This window comes from Haliotis rubra, unplaced genomic scaffold (assembly GCF_003918875.1).
Source record: "Haliotis rubra isolate DU_JTF1 unplaced genomic scaffold, ASM391887v1 Scf300, whole genome shotgun sequence".
NCBI classification, from domain to species: Eukaryota; Metazoa; Mollusca; class Gastropoda; order Lepetellida; family Haliotidae; genus Haliotis; species Haliotis rubra.
Genome location: NW_025766970.1, coordinates 346201 through 370849, shown reverse-complemented (window position 1 = coordinate 370849; position 24649 = coordinate 346201). Strand labels below are relative to the sequence as shown.

The 24649-nt window shown below is 36.4% G+C and overlaps 1 protein-coding gene across 1 annotated transcript in view; it reads right to left on the bottom strand.

Moving 5' to 3' along the window:
* LOC124282666 (single-minded homolog 1-like) overlaps positions 1 to 24649 on the bottom strand; it is a 57887-nt gene that overhangs the window by 8819 nt on the left and 24419 nt on the right. The window contains 5 exon segments of the mRNA XM_046718691.1: positions 9463 to 9650; positions 10881 to 10954; positions 11435 to 11570; positions 15078 to 15167; positions 17476 to 17573. Of these exon segments, the coding sequence (XP_046574647.1) occupies positions 9463 to 9650; positions 10881 to 10954; positions 11435 to 11570; positions 15078 to 15167; positions 17476 to 17573 (586 nt within the window).

The following is a 24649-nucleotide window of genomic DNA, read 5'->3' as shown; positions in this document are numbered from 1 at the left end:
ACAACAACACTGTTCTCTGCAGGTGATCAATACACCAACGAGGTTCCACTTAATTGTATACACAAACTGTCAATGTCAATGTGAGAGATTTCACTATTCTTGTAATCATGTTTACTACAAAAAAACAATCAGTGGAAACAAACTGAATTTTCTTCATCTGGGGTAGTTTAGTACATTTTAAGGATTCGCTATGCTGCTGTAAACATCCCAATAATAATTATGTGCCCTATGAGTTAACTATTGCTCTTGACTATATGATCCCTCCTCGCCTCTGGCCATCGGCCATTTAGACAAGAATAGCCCCAGCAGGTAATCCTGGCCAGGTGGAAGCACTTGACCTGAGGTCACAGGTCAGACTGACCATCACAATAGACAGACAATATTCCACAGAGTGTATTGCATATATGCAGGCATCAGCACAGAAAACATCCCAAGAGGGCATCTAAAGAACTTGTCATCCGTACTTTATCAGTTATTAGATATTAGTCTGTGCTGATTACCATTATGAATAGCCTTGTCTGCAAAATAAAATATTACTGGTAAAGACTTATCAACTACCACACTTAGTATTTGTATGGGGTGCTCTTACAAGCAGTATTTGGTAACAGAGTAATTCTATCTTGCAGAATTTCTGCAAAAATATATCTAGAAATATAAGACATCTCGAGAAAAGTAAACATTTCTTATAAACTTTACAAAATCTTCTGAGTATGAAATTATCATCTGAAGTGATGAATAGAAAATAATTATTATGAAAATCTTGGAAAATCTTGACAATTTTATATAAATCAAAAGGCTGGAGAAATCTTGCATAGCTAGTGATAATCTGTCTAGCTCTAAATATTCCCTTAACCCCCTCAATCATAAACCATGTTTACTTGAGTTCACTAGTTAGTAACCAAATCAGTGATGACCACAATTGTAAGTAGTGGTCACCTGTATGCCACCTCTCAGGTGTTGGGAGATGAGACATTTGTAAATAGTGGTCACCTGTATGCCACCTCTCAGGTGTTGGGAGATGAGACATTTGTAAGTTGTGGTCACCTGTATGCCACCTCTCAGGTGTTGGGAGATGAGACATTTGTAAGTTGTGGTCACCTGTATGCCACCTCTCAGGTGTTGGGAGATGAGACATTTGTAAGTAGTGGTCACCTGTATGCCACCTCTCAGGTGTTGGGAGATGAGACACTTGTAAGTAGTGGTCACCTGTATGCCACCTCAGGTGTTGGGAGATGAGACATTTGTAAGTAGTGGTCACCTGTATGCCACCTCTCAGGTGTTGGGAGATGAGACATTTGTAAGTAGTGGTCACCTGTATGCCACCTCTCAGGTGTTGGGAGATGAGACATTTGTAAGTAGTGGTCACCTGTATGCCACCTCTCAGGTGTTGGGAGATGACACAACAATCATATTGAGTACACACGAACAAAACCACTTAAGTTCTTGTCAGTTTCACCTGAGCCTAAATCAAAACAAATGGATTTGTAACATGACACCAGAAATTACCATGTACCTAGAGAAACTGTAAACAGCACTGTTAATTCTCATTCCAGGCTTGCTCTGAATGGGACACTGCCATTACAAACCAACTTTATACACTAAAATAGGGTCACTCACAGATTTCCACTAAATAGTATTAAAAGCCTTTTACAAGTAAATCCTCCAAGCCACCTTCAGGGAGAGTGATTAACCAGTTATTTCTTTACTGGAATATAATGGCTACACAATGAACGGAGATAGTCTGTGTCAGGAAAGCAGGATTTGTGGGCAACTTCGCTATCACTTTTCTTGCTCAGCTGTTGATTTTATCAAAGAACAAGGGGTGGTACACTAGTGACTAAAATGTCCACACATCCTGATGAAAAGGTCATTATAATTGCCAGCATAGCTATAATGTGTGCAGGTCATCATTGGTGATCCTCTAGTTTGACTGCAGTAGTCTGGTGAGGAAAAACATGTAAAACCTTCCCTGCTCAATGATTTATGATAGCATTTAACAATTTTCCTTTGAATTCATAAATTCTTTATATTTTGAAAAATGACACACATTTTTTAATTCTCCAATTACACATGCTTATATTTACAAATACAAAGGTGTTTTTTTAATATTCATAATTTTCGCAATTTCATTCATTGAATTTTTGTCCAATATGGGTATCTCATAGTTCAGTTTGCATTCTCCAAATATTAACAAATAAAGATTTTTTATTTATTGACCTTTGCACCAGAGCTACAGATAAATGTTTGGGTCATTGAGTTATGTACTCGCTTGTGTTCATCTTAATTGGGTATCCTAATTTTCTTTTGGGTAACCAAATAAATTGTACCCACCTCACTCAAACGCATTTGGGTATTTTGGTATTTTATGCATGTAATATCAAATCTATTGAGTATTTACAAATTTGAAGCGTACTTATATGCAATAGACTTAATAGGAATTGAGTTTTCACATAAATATTTGCATAATTCATGCAGATACGCAGCTTGTCTGTATCCTCTGCTTGGAACCATGACAACTTGCCATGAATAACTGCAAGACAGCTGATGTGGCGTTAAGCAATATTATTTAATCACTCACCATGACAAATGGGTCCAAGAAGCCAGGCATCCAACTAAGAACTAACATTGACCGGACAGACTGTTGTGTTCACTGAACTGCATAAGACAGAACTACACCAGCTTCACCAAGAAATATTCCATGTCTCTAAGATATGCTTGTTGGTAGTTAGTTGAGATTTTAACTTTCAAAAATGCTTAGCCAGATGAAGTCAGCTTTTTGTAACTAATCTTCCTTTTTAACTTTTAATTTAGTAGTTTGAAGACAACATTTAATTGGTTCAAGTGCAGAATGTTACCTATATAAGAGAAACAGGTAGATGTTGGTCAAAGGTGTTACAAGTGGGCCCAGGCTATATTACTGAGGAGTGTTTGATCAACTACTATCACAGGTACAGATAAACTGTGTATCTGCATAATATATTTATGTGAAAACCCAATACCTATTAAGTCTACTGCATACAAGTACGCTTGAAGTTTTGTAAATACTCAATACATTTGATCTTACATACATACACACAAAATAGATAAAATAACTGAGGTATATTGACAAGTTCTATTTCAGCACCTGAACTTGGCAACTTGCAGTCTTTCTGATCGTTTCTCATATTACAGATCAAATATGAATAACAAACACATAAACCAACATTTAAACTTTATCATATTTTAACAATAAATGGCAAAATACCCAACTGAGTTTCAGTGAGGTGGGTACAATTTATTTGGTTACTCAAAGGAAAATTAGGATACCCAATTGAGATGAACACAAGTGAGTACATAACTCAATGACCCAAAAAGTTATCTGTAGCTCTGCTACTATTTAAATGTTACACTTATTTTTCGCCAAACATTGATGAATGTTTTTTTCAGTTCCTTATAACTTAACTGGTATTGGGAAGATAGAGACTTGATTTGTTCTACTTTTTCAGTGTGGCTTTTGGCTTCAGTCAGTCAGTTAAAAAATATGGCCTAAGTACACGTAGCTGCACTTGAGTACGAAACACCCACATTCCCAAGACCCACAATTACTACCAGTACTTGATACAGCAGCTCCAAGACTGCACCAAATACCCTACTGTACATGCCACAAGAATTAATCACCAGACAATAACTCCCATATTTACACAAGGACTATAGCCGAGGATCTTCGCAGGGGAGGTAACCCAACCCACCTGTACCCATGTGACTGCCACCTGATCATGTAAATGCTGAAATAAGCGTCGTCTATGTCGTAGCCAGAGTCAAACACTGCCATAGTATACAAGTAGAGCTGATCTTGTCGGCGATGCCGATTTGTATATGGTTGTTGAGGACTGAGTGTGGTCACCTCACCGACCCTGGCTTGTAACAGATCCACACTGAGACAGATGTTGGGTTTTGATTCAAAGATCTGATAACTCTCAGGCAGACACAGGTTACACTTCAATTTTTTTTCAAACAAAATTTGTTGATCTCCGATTAACATGTCGTGGTTTTCTAAGATGAAGATAGTCATCTGGATTATTGTTTTACATGATTTGGCAACAACCCACTGAAATGTTTGAAATTAAAACTAAACAAAGATTTCAATCAAATGCCTCTAGTGATTCTTCTGAAATTGATTAAATTCCTTTAAAAAGTTTGAATATGAGTTTCTATTTTCTTAAGACATGCATACCTCATATAGATAGATCTGTGAGCATAAAGGCAGATGGATACATGCATACCTCATATAGATAGATCTGTGAGCATAAAGGCAGATGGATACATGCATACCTCATATAGATAGATCTGTGAGCATAAAGGCAGATGGATACATGCATACCTCATATAGATAGATCTGTGAGCATAAAGGCAGATGGATACATGCATACCTCATATAGATAGATCTGTGAGCATAAAGGCAGATGGATACATGCATACCTCATATAGATAGATCTGTGAGCATAAAGGCAGATGGATACATGCATACCTCATATAGATAGATCTGTGAGCATAAAGGCAGATGGATACATGCATACCTCATATAGACAGATCTGTGAGCATAAAGGCAGATGGATACATGCATACCTCATATAGACAGATGCATACCTCATATAGATAGATCTGTGAGCATAAAGGCAGATGGATACATGCATACCTCATATAGATAGATCTGTGAGCATAAAGGCAGATGGATACATGCATACCTCATATAGATAGATCTGTGAGCATAAAGGCAGATGGATACATGCATACCTCATATATAGATAGATCTGTGAGCATAAAGGCAGATGGATACATGCATACCTCATATAGATAGATCTGTGAGATAGATCTGTGATAAAGGCAGATGGATACATGCATACCTCATATAGATAGATCTGTGAGCATAAAGGCAGATGGATACATGCATACCTCATATAGATAGATCTGTGAGCATAAAGGCAGATGGATACATGCATACCTCATATAGATAGATCTGTGAGCATAAAGGCAGATGGATACATGCATACCTCATATAGATAGATCTGTGAGCATAAAGGCAGATGGATACATGCATACCTCATATAGATAGATCTGTGAGCATAAAGGCAGATGGATACATGCATACCTCATATAGATAGATCTGTGAGCATAAAGGCAGATGGATACATGCATACCTCATATAGATAGATCTGTGAGCATAAAGGCAGATGGATACATGCATACCTCATATAGATAGATCTGTGAGCATAAAGGCAGATGGATACATGCTTTGTTCATATGGAAAAGAGCTTTTCAGTGGGCAAGATTGGAACTGAAGGTTTTGACAGACAATCACTTTCAGGAATGACTGAAATTATGAACAGCATGAAAACTGACCACTCACACTGTTTACAGCATGTTGATTCCATTGGTTAGAATGAAACAGTATTGCACAAATGTTTGATTGGTGTTTTAGACGATGCTATTTGATGAACATAGAGAATTTTCTGGGTTTCATCTTCTTTTTATAGTATGGTACAACGTTTCAGAGCTTGTTCCGGACCCATCATCAGGTAGTGCCCATCATCAGGTAGAACCCATCATCAGGTAGAACCCATCATCAGGTAGAACCCATCATCGCTGTTCTTTAGTTCTACCTGATTATGGGGCCGAACAAGCCCTGAAACGTTGTACCATATAATAAAAAGAAGATGAAACCCAGAAAATTCTCTATGCACAAATGTTTGTTCAATAATATCTAGATACCTATTATTTCACGTGAACATAAGTTCCTTATGATCAGCCCCGTAACAACAGCTTATGCCATTCTTTGTTCCCTTACGTCTGCCTATTCAGTGGAAACAAGTGCAGCTACTCAGCTGTGAAATTACCCATATATATACTCTTTACATGAGGGGTTACACATTAAACTGACACCATGGGACCAGGAAACCGACGAGGAGAAGTTTGAAATGAATGCCAATAAATCTGTTTCTTGCTTTCTCAGCTGACAGGTTAGCTAATACAATTCCTCAATATTCCATCAATGTGTATGTAATGGAGCGCTCTGCTGTGGAGGGATCAGTGACCCATGGTCAGAGAGTGTGGGAACTGACCACACACAGGGAGGTGGTGACACATTGGAGCAGTCTACATCACTAACAGAACAGTATTACAGTTAGGGTGCACACACCCTTTTTGAAGCAAACTACACATCCAAACTTTCAGAACATATCATCACTGGTATATAAAAAGTATTGATGATGATATATCAAACATGGATGTAAAACAACACACTGATTACAACATTTCTGAAAGTGAATAGCCAAATCACAAGTGCATCCATGTATTTCCAAATACCTGTTTCCATACTTGCAAATGTATGAATTGTTTCATCAGTACTGTAAATGAACTTTAAAGCTAATTCATCCATTAACAGGCATTCCACTGCAACACAATTGAAGACTCAATACTCTAAAGTATTTCAAATACTGCAGTACTGAAACTGTTGAGGTGGTCACCAAACACTGACAGCAGCACTAACTGAGACAAATGTCTTCCACTCCTTCATGACGTTAATGTCCTAGTTGATGAAGAGACATATTATACGCTTATACCTCAGCAGATCTAGCATGTATTGTAAGTGGTGAAGATCAAGTAAGGTTCAAAATGGCTCCCAAAGTACTAATAGTTGTTAAGGAGTCATAATGTCAGAGGTTAAGGGGATCTGCCAGCATCGTGGGTGCTCATCATCACAGATACAGGGAAGAGACACCAAAACAAAGTTTTTTTCTGTTACTCCATAGAGAAAATGTCATGTGACTTTTATGACTAAATTATGCTATCATTGTGTATTTACGGTGGGTGGGGTGGTTATCGGTTTGAGTCATAATCCCAAACTCTCTCCCTTGTATAATTATTGCATCAACTATCAGCTGGGCAATCCAATCATTTACCAAGGTACAATTCAATAGAGGCAGTAACAGGCAACAACTATCAACTGGGCAATCTAATCATTTACCAGGGCATGATTCAATAGAGGTTTTAACAGGGAATAACTATACTATTCCAAAAAAGAAACGCATAACCCAGAAATCTGTTGCAAAAATGCTGTATTTTCAAACATGTATAACTTGTCCACAAATAGACTTTAAGATATGAATTTTTACATCGGTTTAGAAGAAGGTACTGTCTATACAACCAAGTGGATAATTTGAGTTAACGGAGACGTTGAGCGCGATGGTGACCACGTAGCATGGTCCCGACGTCGGGTCACCTGGCTCCCAGTCCAATCTCTCTCAACCTGTTCCGTACAGTTTGACCGGATATCCTCCGAAGTCCAGGCACCCTAGAGCTTTTAATTTTTTTACATTTTTTTATTTTATTTTATTTATTTTTTCACGCAAATGTAGTACCCGGATGTACCGATCTTGGGATGCAGTGGTGACTTGAGGTCTGCCTGTACGGTGACGGTCATTTGTTATACTTGTTTGGTTGTAACGAGCTGCAAGCCGTGATATCGTGCTCAGACTAACATTCAGAGGCCTGGCAACAGAAAATTGGTAATCTCCAGCGTGTATTCTTTCAATGGCGATGTTCCATGTCGCAGCGTGATTTGACCTTGAAACTCCTTCAAAACAAATGCCGATTTCCGAAAGTAATCTGGATTTTTATAGCCAGACAGTGCATGCTCTTCGCTGCACAATTTCAACTGGAAGGTGATTTCTGTTGCATTATGGCGAAGCATTTTTAATTCTTGTAAAAAATCTCATCAAAATCAACATTTGTACGTAAAGTCGACTTTTCACTCGTGCAATTGTGTAAAATCATGTTATCAACACTTTTGTTACATATTTTGACAATTGTTTGAACACAATAGGTAATTAACAGATTTTTATAAATACAAAACACCTATGCGTTTCTTTTTTGGGATAGTATATTAGCTGGGCAATCTATTCATTTACCAGGGTAATATTCAATAGAGGCAGTAACAGGCAACGACTATCAGCTCGGCAATCTAATCATTTACTAAGGTACAATTCAATAGAGGCAGTAAAAGGCAACATCTATTAAGCAGGCAATCCAATCATTTACCAGGGTATGATTCAATAGAGGCAGTAAAAGGCAACAACTATCAGCTGGGCAATCCAATCATTTACTAAGGTACAATTCAATAGAGGCAGTAACAGGCAACGACTATCAGCTGGGCAATCTAATCATTTATTAAGGTACAGTTCAATAGAGGCAGTAAAAGGCAACATCTATTAAGCAGGCAATCCAATCATTTACCAGGGTATGATTCAATAGAGGCAGTAAAAGGCAACAACTATCAGCTGGGCAATCTAATCATTTACCAGGGCATGATTCACTCAGTTAGATGTTATCCAGTTAACATACTTATATTCTATATGTTTTTTAACACAGCAGCTACTGTGTAAGAACTATTTGAGGACTGTAAAATTATGAAAGGGGTCTGTTATATTCTCTCATGTTGATGAATGCACATCATTTGAATTTGAGAAAATGGTCTTTTTCATATAAACATTCTCCTTTTTATATGAAATATGTAAACTCTAATTTGAATTTTATTTTCAGATAATTCATGAGAAATTTCCTTACAGCTTCATATGCACAAACCCAGATATCCAGTTGATATTTTCATCATTTTCCTTATCTAGAGTTGGAAATGAAATATAATCCACTGACTGATGATAAGAAATAAATAGAAAATCATTTCATTTATGATATGGATTCACCAATGTCTTTACAAGGAAACTGGAATGCCAATTTCCATCCAACTGCATGACCCTAGTGGGAACATAATAATCTTCCCCTTTGATATAACAGTAAATCTTTTGTATGTTTGTGACATTCATTCTGTGTACCAAGAATCTGATACAGCAGAATACAATGGATATATGTATACCATCCGGGTTGGAATATTTCCTCAATATCTTATCTCATTTCACTTCAAAGTTTCATATCCTAGACTTGTCCAGTTCTGATAGACAGCTATAATAGTTTCCCTTGGACAAGTATACATATATTGATGAAAGCAAACAAGATGATGTATCTACCATACATGTGTCCCTATCAGTTCTAATGAAACAGGGGCGGTGGGGTAGCTTAGTGATTAAAGTGTTCGCTCCTCACGCCGAAGGCCCGGGTTCAATTCCCCACATGGGTACAATGGCCCCCAGCGTGATATTGCTGAAAACGGCGTAAAACCATACTCAGTCAACTCAGTGAGTCAGTCTAATGAAACATACAGAATAGCATATCAGTATCAACATCTATGAACAGTGATATCTTTTCGGCAGAACAGCACCATTTCTGGATTAATACAAATTAGGAAAAGGAACATCTTCAAACATTTCTTCATGGTGTGCATTTCAGTTAATGTTGATTATTATGGTAGAATTGTCTGTTTTGACATGGTTGTGTCATTGTCAGGGTCCTGTAAGTAAAAGTGTCCCCTACCTGCTGTCCATGGTGATCGGGGAGAAGTCCATCTTGTGCTTGCTCTTGAAGGTCAGTTCCCGAGATGGAATGTCAAACAAGGATAGAGGACCAAATGGACAGCAGGTTGCAAACAAGGCCAGTTGTGGCTCTTCTGCACGGATGTTCTGTCCATGCAAGACTCGTATCCAGCCATTGATCTCTAATGTCTGGAAAATAAATCCATAGCTGTTATGTCATTGCTGAATTGAGTGAAACTGAAACAAAGTGCATAACAGATCAGCAGCAGCATTACAGTAAACCTGATCAATGTGTATATGTACGAGAATACTGTGGAAGGCCAACACACAAGAGTATACCCTCCTTCAAAGGCACTGTTCCCACCCTGGAGAGAAGGTATTTCCTGCTTTAAGATAACAAAAGTGAAGCGATGCTTCAAGGCTGTCAGCACCAAATTTTCAAAATGGTTAACATAAGGATAAGGATATTTTTCACATTGATGCACAATGATTTATAAAATCTTCAATCAGAGATTGTTGTGTGATCAGAACAATGGATTAAGATTTCCTGAATGACAAAATAAATAATTTACTAGTTTCACTAATTGTCTTATTTGTCCATGTCATGTGTTGGCTAGTATTTGCAACACTAAGTGTAAACTAGTTCTCGCATCACTAAGTGTAGACTAGCTCTTGCATCACTAAGTGTAGACTAGTTCTCACAACACTAAGTGTAGACTAGTTCTCACATCACTAAGTGTAGACTAGTTCTCACAACACTAAATGTAGACTAGTTCTCACATCACAAAGTGTAGACTAGTTCTCACAACACTAAGTGTGGACTAGTTCTCGCATCACTAAGTGTGGACTAATTCTTGCATCACAAAGTGTAGACTAGTTCTCACATCACTAAGTGTAGACTAGTTCTCACATCACTAAGTGTGGACTAGTTCTCACATCACAAAGTGTAGACTAGTTCTCACATCACAAAGTGTAGACTAGTTCTCACATCACTAAGTGTAGACTAGTTCTCACATCACTAAGTGTAGACTAGTTCTCACATCACTAAGTGTGGACTACTTCTCACATCACACTAGTTCACATCACTAAGTGTAGACTAGTTCTCACAACACTAAGTGTAGACTAGTTCTCGCATCACTAAGTGTAGACTAGTTCTTGCATCACAAAGTGTAGACTAGTTCTCACAACACTAAGTGTAGACTAGTTCTCACATCACTAAGTGTAGACTAGTTCTCACAACACTAAATGTAGACTAGTTCTCACATCACTAAGTGTAGACTAGTTCTCACAACACTAAGTGTAGACTAGTTCTCACATCACTAAGTGTAGACTAGTTCTTGCATCACAAAGTGTAGACTAGTTCTCACATCACTAAGTGTAGACTAGTTCTCACAATACTAATTGTAGACTAGTACTTACAATGAACCCTGAAGTGTTATCAAGGAGGCAGCGGAATCGTACTGTAAACGACCGATGGAGATAATGATGATTTTCTGGAAACGAAAAGACAAGCATGTAATACATATACAACTTCATGTTATTTTGATAGCTTCCCGTCACTGTATTGTCTAGCCCCAGGTACATAATGTGATCTTTATTATATGTACCAAATCCAATTGATTGGAAAATAAAACTGAACTATTCTTGAATGAAACTGACATTCACGCTGATAAAATTGACATGGAACGGAACTGACACATTTCTGACATTATTATGATGCCACATGAAATTGACATGTCTGAACATGAAACTGACATGTCTGAACATGAAATTGACATGTCTGAACATGAAACTGACATGTCTGAACATGAAATTGAACATGAAATTGACATGTCTGAACATGAAACTGACATGTCTGAACATGAAATTGACATGTCTGAACATGAAATTGACATGACATACACAACATACAGGACGTACAGGACACTGACAAAGTGCCAAGTGTATTATACAGAGTGTGAATCACAGTGTACCTGGCAACATAACTTCATGGAGTGGTATATTGGACTTTTCTTGTGGCAGCCCTGAGGACCAGGACAGCTGGCGTTTGAACTCATCCCGGTCTTCTGAGTGTATCAGCTCCATCACACTCTGGTGTATGATGTCCGACTGGAATGTACACACCAAATATCATCAAATTTGAATCATACATCAGTGACTCCTACCTCTAAAGACCTATTCCCATTTGAAAGACCAAGTTTATTTATAAGTAACACACTGATGATGTATAAATCCATACACCATAACAAAAAAGAAAAATATTGCTCATAATTTTAAAGGAGACTATACCAGAAAAATATTACTAACTATACAACCAGTGTGCGAAATAGCCGGTGGCTAGTAAAAATCAAGTCAGGCCAGTAAATCTCCACAGGCACTGGCCCGACTGGCTAGTGGATTTTCAAGGGGTAGTTTTGTAAATATATCTCACTCTCTGACTTGTTAAGTTATAAGAGATTATGGTCTAATAAAATGTCCATCATATTAGCAGTTTAATGATGACTTATTTGACCATAAACAAAATATTTCAGACGTGTGTTTTCTTATTTGTTTTTGATGGTATTTTTCCTTTTTGCAATATTTTGTTTAGTTTAGCCATTCAAATTTTGGACAAGTGAATTATTTTGTGGGCTAGTAACTTTCAGGCATAGGTAGCTCGACTAGCTAGCAACATTTGGAAACTATTTCACACACTGTATACAACTAAAGCAAGCATGTTTGCTATCTATCAAGGCAACTGAAAACTTCAGTAAAACAATTTCATCCATGCAATCAATCAAAGTGTATTTCACTATAGCCATATTGTGAATTAATTATGAGTTTTCAGGCCAGGTTACCTCACAGCAGACAGTTGATATGCATATTTAATTACAAGAAAAAAAATGGTTAAAAAACCTGCACCTTCCACGTTTGAAAATTGTGTGAAGGACAATGTACTCATATGTGACTTGACACTTGTCTCAGTCTGTATCCACTACGATATGATCATACACACCAAGGCATATGGAAGCCATCTTATACAGAATATACTACAGTAACTAAAATAACTAAAGCCAACTGTAGCTATAGAAGTTGCTGTAGAATTCATTAAGTTCATATTCATTAACCTGTGCTTGTTAAGACTGTTGTGTCATTTCTAACAAAGAAAGATAATGATTGTGGTTTACTATGACCTAATGTCATACAACAGATAAAAACTGACAGAAAAAAACAACTTACAATTTTTTCCCAGTTCAGTTATATAACTGTATGCATGAAGACAGTACACTTGCTGAACCTGAATTAATGCACAACCACGACCACCGCCGACTAAAGAGGATAAACTGCCACAATGCCCAGGTTAACTCCCAGGATTATGTGACAGCTCCCCTGCTTCAGGCACATGGCACCGTATAATCCATACATGCCTTTTGCATTACTACAATAGTGAAGCAGCCATTGCAACATTGTTTCAAGGGGTCTACGAACCTGTTGGTCACCCATCGCTGAACATCTGCTAAATTAATTGCTCCATGACACTTTGGTCAACATTACTAGCTATTGCGGAGCCCTAAGTGTGTATATTTCTTGCAATCAATGCCAAAAGTTGGTAGGTCAGATTAATATTTGGGTAACTGATTCGGTAAGGTCATTCAAGGTATGAGTTTTGATGCAATTTGAATACCTCTGGGGTAAAGTCCTAAAAACTGATCCACCCTTATTTGTTTCCAACATCGGTGGGTATGCTCTTCCACTCATTATCACAGCTGAATTATGGGAGTTTGAAATAGCCGAGTCCGTATGAGTTTCACCAGTCACTTGGTGCACTTCTCATTAGCACAATGTGCCAGAGACGAAACATTAAAATTTAAAGGTCTCTGGAGAATAAAAATTTCATGGTTGGAGAATGACCTCCACTTGTTCACATTATTGTGATTTTAAAAATCAAATTTAATTCCCATTTTTTACCCTCTAGATATGGACATTGCTATCATTAGTTTAAGTGAAGGCAATAAATTTCCAATACAGAATAACCTTGCCAGATTAACATTTCTTTCTGCCATAACATTTTTGCAATAAATTTTAACATTTGTATTGGACACAAAAACATATCACAATTAATGTATTTGATACATACTTTCCTAAGAATTCATATATATTTTGTTGACTGCACAATTAAAGAATTTTAAAGAAAATGTTTTACATTAATTCAAACAAAACTAATGATTCTATAAATACTCAAACTTTGTCACAACTTCTAAAACTATTGAAATTACTACGAAAAAAATATCAACCAACTGTATGCACAACAGATTAGCTTTTATATCACGAAAACACTCATAATTTTCAACTCCATAGTTTCACAGAAATTTCATCCAAGATAGAGAAATAACAAAAACCAAGTCTCTGATGATCTGAGGAGAATCGGCAAAGATGTGGCAACTTCACGCTTCACACCAGAAAGAGGTTTACCATAATCCTGACACTCAGTAGCCAAAAAATGTCAACAATATGTCTAATTAATTGCTGTTTTGGATTGTAAATCGATACACTCAGCTGAAGAAGATAAATCATGTTGTATTGACTGCCATCTTTAAATACCAACTACATGAATCCCTTTCTTCCTCTCAATTGAAGATTCACACTAAGTCGAAAGGCTAATTTAAGGGTTCCTCTCCCTTGGGTAAATCTCTCTCTTCAATGGCCTGACCCGTGGTGGCTGAAGGCCGATGGGGATTTGCCTCCCCTAATTTCAGCCTCACAATGTTTACACAACAATTGATGGGAGTCAAGTACAGCATAGGTGACCCTGCCCTCAAAGACCATCATATGCCTTGCCTATTATTTAGGGACGAGCGCTGAACCTTTGAAAACATCTGCCCTGTGTATAAATCTTGGGCAACCCTTCATGTTTAATGCTATGATGCACATGTATATTAAAAGGCTTCATTGTGGTTACCAGACAGCTATGGTGTATTAGATGGACAAAGAGGCAGGGTATTTCTGACAACCTGCTCCTGGTGGGCTTTGTGTACACAATTTTAAAAGGGTTTTTATTGTTAATACAATCAGGTCACTTAGTGCAAACTAAAATGTCGGCTGTCATTTTGTGTTCAGTGTTTTGTTAGCAAACCAACTGTGAATTAATGATCATTATAAGGTTTATTCAGTCACTTAGGACAAAACTGGTGGTAGATCATGAAATCTAATAGACAAAAGATTAGCCAGCGATGAAATACAGGTATATGCCAAGGCAGTTTAATATTAGAAAGGAGACATTCATTATGCTATTTCTAGAGGTGCCTAACAGACACATGATATCATAAACAATAAACACTTCTGTCCAGACTCACCTGATGAAAGCCAAGGTATTGCTCTACCATCCTAGATGCATAAAACACTTCTCTCAGATGTCCAGACTCACCTGATGAAAGCCAAGGTATTGCTCTACCGTCCTAGATGCATAAAACACTTCTCTCAGATGTCCAGACTCACCTGATGAAAGCCAAGGTATTCTCTACCATCCTAGATGCATAAAACACTTCTCTCAGATGTCCAGACTCACCTGATGAAAGCCAAGGTATTGCTCTACCGTCCTAGATGCATAAAACACTTCTCTCAGATGTCCAGACTCACCTGATGAAAGCCAAGGTATTGCTCTACCGTCCTAGATGCATAAAACACTTCTCCATCGCATGTGACTACAAATAAAAACCCGTACAGTGCCTGAAAAAAAGCAAACATCAAAATTATTTTTTTTCTGACATGTTCTGTCGATGAAATAGCTGCGCAAGAACAAATATCCTATATGTGGAAAGTTATAATCATTTATGATGCAAAATTAATAATATTTTACATTTTAGGATGGAATGCAGATTCCAATCTGAAGAAAAGCCACTGCATTAGATATCAATATTTCATTGCCATGTTTTGCTGAGTCTGCCAAGGAATGAAGCTAAAACACAAACTGTCAGTAATGCCAAAGTTGAACCAGTCCCGGTGTCCTCCACAGACCTAGTACTGCTACTTCCAGTAAAGAATCAGAATAGATCTGCCTTGTTTGTGTAGTACTGAGTGTGTAGCAGCCATACATCAAACATCAACCCTTTCACTCATATATATCATAACACATACTAGGTAATCATGAATTGGATCCAATTATATATTTTCAGATCTCCTCTCTAAGATAAATTAGTTATTTTGACTTTCTCATTGGCTATTTTATTTAGTATAGAAAACTTGTCCCTCATTTCAGACTGATGGTGGAGGTGGGGTAGCCATTGTTAAAGCATTCGCTTGTCACACCAAACACCTGGGTTTCGATTCCCCATGTGGGTACCATGTGTGAAGCCCATTTCTGGTGTCGTTGCCGAAATATTGCTGGAATATTGCTCAAAGCGGTGTGAAACTCACTCACTCAGAATGGTGTGTGTTTTGTCTCGATGAGGACTACTGTGAGTTATGTGCCTGCAACTACTGAAGCTAAGTGCTGACATGACCATTCACGCCTCTGTCTGTATGATCTACTATCATCTCTGTAACTCAGAGTGACAGTTGAGTGACAGGTACACATACATCCAAACATGACATGACAAACACACATATTAGACAATGACATGATATAGACACATATTAAAGACAAATAAAAAAATTCACACCATATTCACAGCAGTGGAAATTGACAACATCGCAACTGACATGCAGTCTTGGAAGTTGGAAATGACAAGTATATCCATTATTTCTTATGTGCAAGGTGCACTGTTGTGTCTGCAGCCCCATAAAGTGACGAGCTAGAGTGCACCCTGTATACCTGCCCGATGCATAATTTACAACAGCACATCAAAGCCAGTCAATGTGTTTTAAAGCCTTGATTAAGTGTTAATTTGGGATTGTAGATCTGCTTTAATCTAATTCTAATTCCCTGCTAATTAAATATTTAGATCATAAGGGTCTGTTTCCTTTGTTGCCACTGATTAAAGATATTCAGGTGTTCAGATTTTCACCTGTGCAATTAGCGACTGTGGGCTGGGGAAGGACAACACAAAGGTAGGGTACAGCTGGACACCAAATGCTCGGAAATTCACAATTTCTGGTTTACAGATTGAAATGTACAGGGAAATATTTCATGATAAATGAAACAGATGCACGTCAATTTCACTAGGGTTTACACTGAACAATTTCATCTGAGGAAATCCACGCACTTCCTCTGCCATAACAAAACTGCCTTGCAATCAGCCTGGTTGTATATATACGAGACATACAACTGCAATACTGAAATAGACTGCACACAATCTCTCAATGTCTGCTTTATCTATTGCCAATATAATTCCCATTAAAGTAATTGTTTAATCCCAGTGAGATTATTCAATCAAGTTAGCACGCTGTCCTTTTCAAAATTTGTAAGACTGGGTTTTTCATCAAAATATTAAAATTACCCAAATTCTTGTAAAAATACTTTTGCAGCAGAAATCCCTTCTAGATGTACTTCCTGGTTGTCAATATCTGCTGTCAATGCACTTGAAACTGACAACCACTGTATACACAATGATCAGGTTATTGAGTGCAACTGACAGGCACTCTGACAGGTACTGCTGTAGGTCAACTTATTTAACTATCTTTTGTTCAAGAATTTTAATGTAATTACTTCATGACACTTGCCAAAAATACAACATAGAAAACCGCTATGATAATGCTGAGTGCAGGATTAAAAACAACAAACCAACAAAATACATTTGTCATTATCTGCATGTGACTTTGAAAAAGCAAGGCCCCCAAGCTCACATCTTATGCGATTTCCACAGTCATAAGTGATCTGAACTAGTGTTGAAATGTAAATGAAAATATCCAAACTGAAAACACTGGTATTGATAGTGCAATGAGTCACATATTACATCCTGCCACAGTTTTGTAGATTTCTTGTATTGATGCCATATATCGCATCTGTTTCCTTGGAAACAAGTGCAGAGATACATCCTGAAATCCGGAGCCACTAATCTACACTGTTCAATATACAAACAACATGCATGAACCGTACCTGCAATATGCTCTCTCCCTCTGAGAATCCTGGCTCTTGGAATAAGTGAGACCTTCCCATCAAATGAGACTCTATGCCATAGCGGTTTGGCAGCACTGCTGTAACACAAAGGTAAAATTGTTTTAAAAAAATATAATAAACATTAAAATAATTAATAAAATATGTTTAGAAAAAAAAGTATATAATATTCTTTCAAAATTGCATATGCATACACCCTATAAACTATAACTCAAAACACCAATTTAATACACAGTAGAAAAAGAAAAATATACAAAATAGATACAGTGGTGTGAGATGGTTTGTACAGATGAAATATGGAAAGGGGCTCCATAATGTTGTGCTGATGTGGATATCTATCATAGTGTACATGTGTGTAGACCTTAAGTAGGCAGTGTTATGGTCACTGTTTTCAGCCTGGTAACAATTTGTTTAACATTTGTAATGTTTTCTCAAATCCCATTTAAAAGAGCATATTTTGTTTCTTTTGATAAGAAACATTATATTTATTTAAAGAGATTCAAACAAACTGTGCCCGAATCATATATGTTGTTACATTGTTATGCTATGAACATCTTATGAAATATGATACTCTATTAGAAAACACTTTGTGTTTGACATACCTGTGTTTGCACCTGAGAATGTTGTTAATAACATATCATGTCAACACAAGATAGCTTTAGTAATTAAAACTTGCAATAACTCTTGTCATTTTCCACTCAATATCTCTGGAGACTTTTTAATTCTGCCCTTAACACTTGTGACAAGGGTTTATATCCCTCAGCAACCAGCCAAACAATCTACTCATCTCGTAAAAATTCCACATTGCATTTTTTAAGGTTTTCAGAAAGTAATAAAATCCGTATATTGTCTCATTACCCAAAAGAATGAATGAAATGTAACACTGCTCTAGATCTGAAATATCCTCCAACTCATGTGTAAACAGATGAGATAACAACAAGGTAATATATATGTGAAATATACGCCACTTTAGAGCTTATGTACATTTCAATACCAGCATGGCTACTCATTATTCTCCAGGTGTAATATGAGTTGTTAGCACATGTCTCGTAATGTACATCCATCACTCAAAGCAAGTCAAGTATTTGACATTATGACAAAACATGCTCTTTAAGCCGCATCGTAGAAAACTGTGTGGAAGTCATGAGTATTGTTTCAGATGTAAAGCCACCGGAACAATCGGTAACTGTAGGAGAGTAACGATAGCCGAAACATACACCGCAATGAACACCGCAATGTACACCCATTTTGATGACAGTCCCTGATAACTGTGTTTCTGCTTGGAGGTGTACAAATTGCCTATTTCTCAGTTTTCCCAAAGCTGTTTTGATTGTTAGACAGCATATAATGGCTACATTTTTCCTGAATTTGAATTTCTCAGGTTTCAGAAAACAAATCTTAGGCTGAGGTTGCCCCATTCTGATCATAATGAGTCACACCTAATGGCGGGAAATTCAGTACTCTCTCACCTGTCCCTTTGCATTGGGTTGACTCAAAGCTTATGAGTAACGAATCAAACTTCTTAAACTAATATTGAAGCAAGTTTCCTTTCATTTAAAGGAACATATTATTTCAGTGCAATATGAAGTTAAATTTGCTATTAAAATAATTTCTACTTCTATTTAGTTGAATATTTGTCAAATGAATTCATATTTTTTTATTGTCAATTCCCCAACTATTCCTGACAATGACTCTATATTTGATCTTGTTATTGAAAATTTACAAGAAATGACTAATGATTCTACATAAGACAAAATTGAATGTTTCACTTGCAAACAAGAATATAATCCTTGTTATATTTTTCTTGAATGAAATAGACATTTTTTTTTTCAAAACATACTTAAAATGTTACAACTTGTTTCAGAATACTTTGAAGTTATATCATTTCAGCTTCACCTCATCCTAAACTAATGCTATAGCCGTACGATGTTTGCATCCTATTTTCTTTCATAATAATAATCTTTTAGGTCAATAAAACATGCATCACAAGAGATGAAGATTGCTTGATCGGCACACAATGCAGTGAATGGACGATTGTGGCTGCGAATGGATTTTACGACTATTTAAACAACTCTTAAGGAAATGCGAAATAACCACCCTTGATGCATTATCAGCAAAATTGCAAAATAATATGCATCATCAAGTCAGAAGAAATATGCCATTGCGTTTCCCGGCCGTTCAGCTATCATGGTGTATAAGCTCATCTTTAGTCATTCCTTCTAATATTAAGCCATTTTGAGAGATTCCTCTCAAGAGGCCTGTAATTTTTACCCCTAAACTTTAAACAATCAATCGTTAAGTTTAATCTGGCCACGGTATTACCAATTCAAATTACATACTGGCAAAAAAGAATCCTGCTCGGAAAATTACATGTCTCGCGACTTCAAAATAATAATCAGCCTAGATGAAGTCGCACAAGGCAATATTTTTGGTCTCATCAAGGGTAATTTTGCTGAAAATCCATTTCACAATGGTGGTTTCCTCAAGTAAGGGTTCTCAGTAACATTTATTTCTTCTTGAATGATGTTGTCCTGTCCATCGTGATGATCATCCTTGATCGGGGAATTTATGTGGTAATACAAGCAATTCTTCATGGTGGTTCTTCGTCTTTAAGCATATAATGGCCTAACCAGAACCAGGCCATTTGTATTTACACTTCAAAGCCCATATAAATGCAGCCATCATTAATGTTGTACATTCTAGCCCTTTATGTATTCCTTAAACTCTGATTTAATCCAATCAAATTATCTTGATTTTTATTTTTCAATTTAATCAAATTTCTGTCTTGCTATTTCTGTGAGCAGTTATTATTGCTGTCAATGTTGTACTAAAAAACGATTACGAATTAAATACTTTATTTTTGAAATAATACATTTCAGCACCATCCCTAGAAGGGTTGTGATGATTTGTTATTACTGGTAACATGATACATCGTGAGGTGCATGAGTGATATATACTTTTATACACATTTATACTGGCAGTTTACTGGGCTAAGCATCAATATTTTCAAAAACATAACTCCACAATAATCTGAAATACAAATGATATAGGTTTTGAAAAACATAATATAAACTTTTGATTTTTAGTTATTCTTCAAATATTTGCTCTCATCCAATAAAAAAAAAACAAGACTACCAATATCTTGACAAATCCCCGAATGAAGCTAAGATGCTAATGGGCTTTGAAGATTGTATTTCTGTCTTTAAGTATATCATCATATGTTCTCTTAAGCAAAATTGGGACAAACAGAAAATAACAAAACAGAAAGATGTCCCAAATATATCATATGTTACAAAATGTGTATTTTTGAAGAAATATATGGAAAAAAACATAATGTATACTAATTCCACATGAGAGAGTTGCCAGTCTATGTCAGTGTAATGTTGTCAGCATGTGAAGGTCATCAGAATTGTTGGAGAAGTTGTACACATTACAGAAAACTACAGTTATAACGCCCTTTAAGGGACCACTAACTTTAGTTCATTATATCCATAGTTCATCATATGCATTACGACTATAATAAACAGCAAGTTGTCGGGACTAAAAAACTGTTCTGTCAGTTCGTCATAAGAGTGTTCATTATATATGTTGTTTACTGTATATCAGTCTGAAAGTCATGTACAAGTGGTACACATTATATTAACCTAAAAACAATGTACAAGTTGTACACATTATATTAACCTAAAAGCAATGTACAAGTTGTACACATTATATTAACCTAAAAGCAATGTACAAGTTGTACACATTATATTAACCTAAAAGCAATGTACAAGTTGTACACATTATATTAACCTAAAAGCAATGTACAAGTTGTACACATTATATTAACCTAAAAGCAATGTACAAGTTGTACACACAATATGAATCTGGTAGTGATGTACAAATTGTACACAAAATATGAATCTGGATACAATGTACAAGTTGTATACAAAATATGAATCTGGAAGCAATGTACAAGTTGTACACATCATGTCAGTCTGGAGGTGATGTAAGTGTGTCTTTAGTCATCAGTTTTCTAACACTGTTGATAATCAAGTATTGGCAATAAAATGGAGAGCTCTCCTTCCTTGGACATTTATGACTGGTGAAAGGTATGAGCTGATTGAATTTCAGTTAATTAATAACTACACAGTGTAGCCTTTCTTGCTCAATGATTGAATTTGAAACACTACTCGTGTGTTCTGTCGCAAATAACAAAATACTGTAATTAACTCAAAATTCCCGTTCAAACAAGATGATTTGGCCGTGTGTCGCTAGTCATTGCTTAATTAATGCATTTGTCTTGGCTTGTCTGAAATTAACATTGATGGATGACACCTCTGCAATGGACAATCAGCGTTTATAGCACAGAGGACACAGTCTTCATAAACACAGGCAATGATTAGGACAATTTTCTTATGAAAAATTCTGAACTGGCTGATGAAGGAAGAATAAAATTCTGAACTATTTCTTTATGTTTGTGAAGAACACCACACAACAATTTCAGTACAATTTTCAGTACAATATTTCAGATGATATTTCTAAAATTCACATTCATAAAACTCTTTTTCCAGTCGATAATAAATTTTAATTTCAACCATTTACCAACAATTACAAACATATTTCAACAAACTATTTTCATTTTGGTATAATTCATATTAATTAGTTTATATATTTAGTGCCTTCTAATTTCAGCTGATTTTTAAGGTAATTCAAAGGAGAAGTTGTTATCCATAAGATTTGTCTTGTAATAATTCAAAGGAATTGTGCTTTTCTCTCTGGTCTCAATACTCAGGGTCAGTGCCACTGTATTCCATGCATTTCACATTCACCATACAACATCTGAGCAAGAATCAAAGAATTATGACTTGTCTATTTCCCCTGATATGAAATTAACAACAATTCACTTCTTGACAGGAAAATAGCATCTAAAATCATTCCAAGGAAAGCCATGCCCTCATGAGACAATCTGTTCATCCATTTTAATTTTTCAGATGTGAGAGTTAATTATGGTTCAGAATCCATTTGTAAACCCTATGCTGTTGCCTGGCCTGTGTAGTTGGTCTGGAAATGAGCAGTTCCCTCAGTCAACGATATAGCTGATCGCCAGAATTTGGCTTTTATTCTGATTGTCCGGAACTGGCCTAATGGAGGTAGCGCCAATTAGGACTTGGTAGATGAAAAGCCGTCCACCAAAGAAATCTTACTTTCAATCTAATCAAATCGTCCATGGAAACCTATTTTTATAGTTACACTTCATTCCTTTTTTCTCGCATAATCGCTTCACTGTCGCAGGGCTGTTTATTCATTCATCACAAAAGATGCTACAAAGAGAATATTGAGATGTTTGTAAGATAACGTCAACCTACATGGAACCCACATTTCACTGGAGCCTGGCCTCCGCTGTCTGGTCATGCATGAATAAGGAACTTTGATGGCCAAAATATTAAATTGTCACCAAGTGAAAGCACATCAGTTAAAATGCTATCGACAGCTTCCAAGAATATTTTACACTGTGTGAAAAAGAAAATTGAGGGAAATTTGTTAATAATTAGATGTAAGATCAATGAGAATAATTTTGCCAATATGGTTCTTTTCATGCAGAACATGCATTTAGTGATTATCAACTTTTCAATCACTACGAAGACCAAGTACATATCAACCTGAAATATGACACATGGCTCACTTTGAAACTGACGAGCTATGAAGTCAATGAAGACATGTCAGACACTCATCAAATGTATTTCAAGTCACGTCATAGACTAGCCATTATGCACAATTATTATGTTTCTAGCCGCAACTTAAAAAACAAAACAAAATAGGTAGCCAATTATTGATTGATGTTAATTCTCTTTAGCAGGTTACTGACAAATTTACTTCATTTCGAAAAACTGTCAATTAGAGAGATTAACATAAGGTGATGAATTCAATGTAGATTTATGGAAAAGAAACTGACAAGATGCTTATTTGATTCTGACTATACCAACTTTGTATGGTAATATACAAAATTAATGTGATAGGAAAACAGGAAAAGTGCCATATTTAACCCAAACTAGTACGGGACATGGTTGATTGACTGAGTCAGAGTGAACATGGTCACCGTACATTTCCAACAGAAACTGATTGGTCCTTTACCCATACTGGCAACATGGATACAATAGTTAGCAGTAATAGCTTCATTTAAACTTTTTCAGAAATTTAATTAAACTTTTTGTGTAAAATGAATTGTCCTATATTAACACTTAATAGGCTTAAGTAAAAAAATAACACCTTAACTCAGCTCAAGGAAAAATGACCACATCTCTCTAAGCAAATTTGACATTTTTCATTTGACAAGATGGAGGACCTGTGATGACAGCCCCGCATTGGTGGCAGGGAGGTAATTGAAAGAACATTAGTGTCTTTTCCTCTGGCCAGCTCATTTCCTCATCCATGTCGTCCTGCTTTCACAACAATTCGTGTAGATCACAGGAGACGACGATGCCTCGGCAGTCACGTACGAACAACCTTGATTAGATCATTTTATACAATGGCTGATACACAAAACCTCTGATCTCTGGGATCTTAGGCGACGCACTAGGGTGCATGTACTCCATAAAAAGCTTGCCAAATAGACCATTGATTAAACTGACAAGGCAGGGGTATGAAATACACATCACTGAATGTGCAATTGACGACCGTCAATTTCATGTGTAAATGTTTGAAGTTTGTATGTCAGTGTAGGATTATTCTGTCACAAACGTTATCTCAGGATATCAAACTCATCATCCATTTCAAACTTTCATCAGTCAAAATCATTTGTTACATATTTTTGTTATTTCCATAATTTTAAAGAAACTGTTTTTCTTATACCTACAATGCATGCTGAATTAAAAACTTTAACAATATTCTTTCAAGTTTCCTGATGCAAACTGGTTAGTAAGACAGCAAAGATAAAAAGCCTTTTCTGTGAAACTGTTCGTGTTAAACACAAGGGGATGAGGTGTTATATTTGTGATTAGATTCCTTGGATGGTAGAGAGAATACATGTTTTTTAGGTACTACAATTTGTGCAGTAATACGTCCAACTATATCTGGCAGTAACAAGGACTCAGTGTAAATGAACCTAACGCATAAGGAAGTGATATTTCTTTGTAAACACATATTTTTTACATGTCTTCTTAGTGAGTTATTTGCT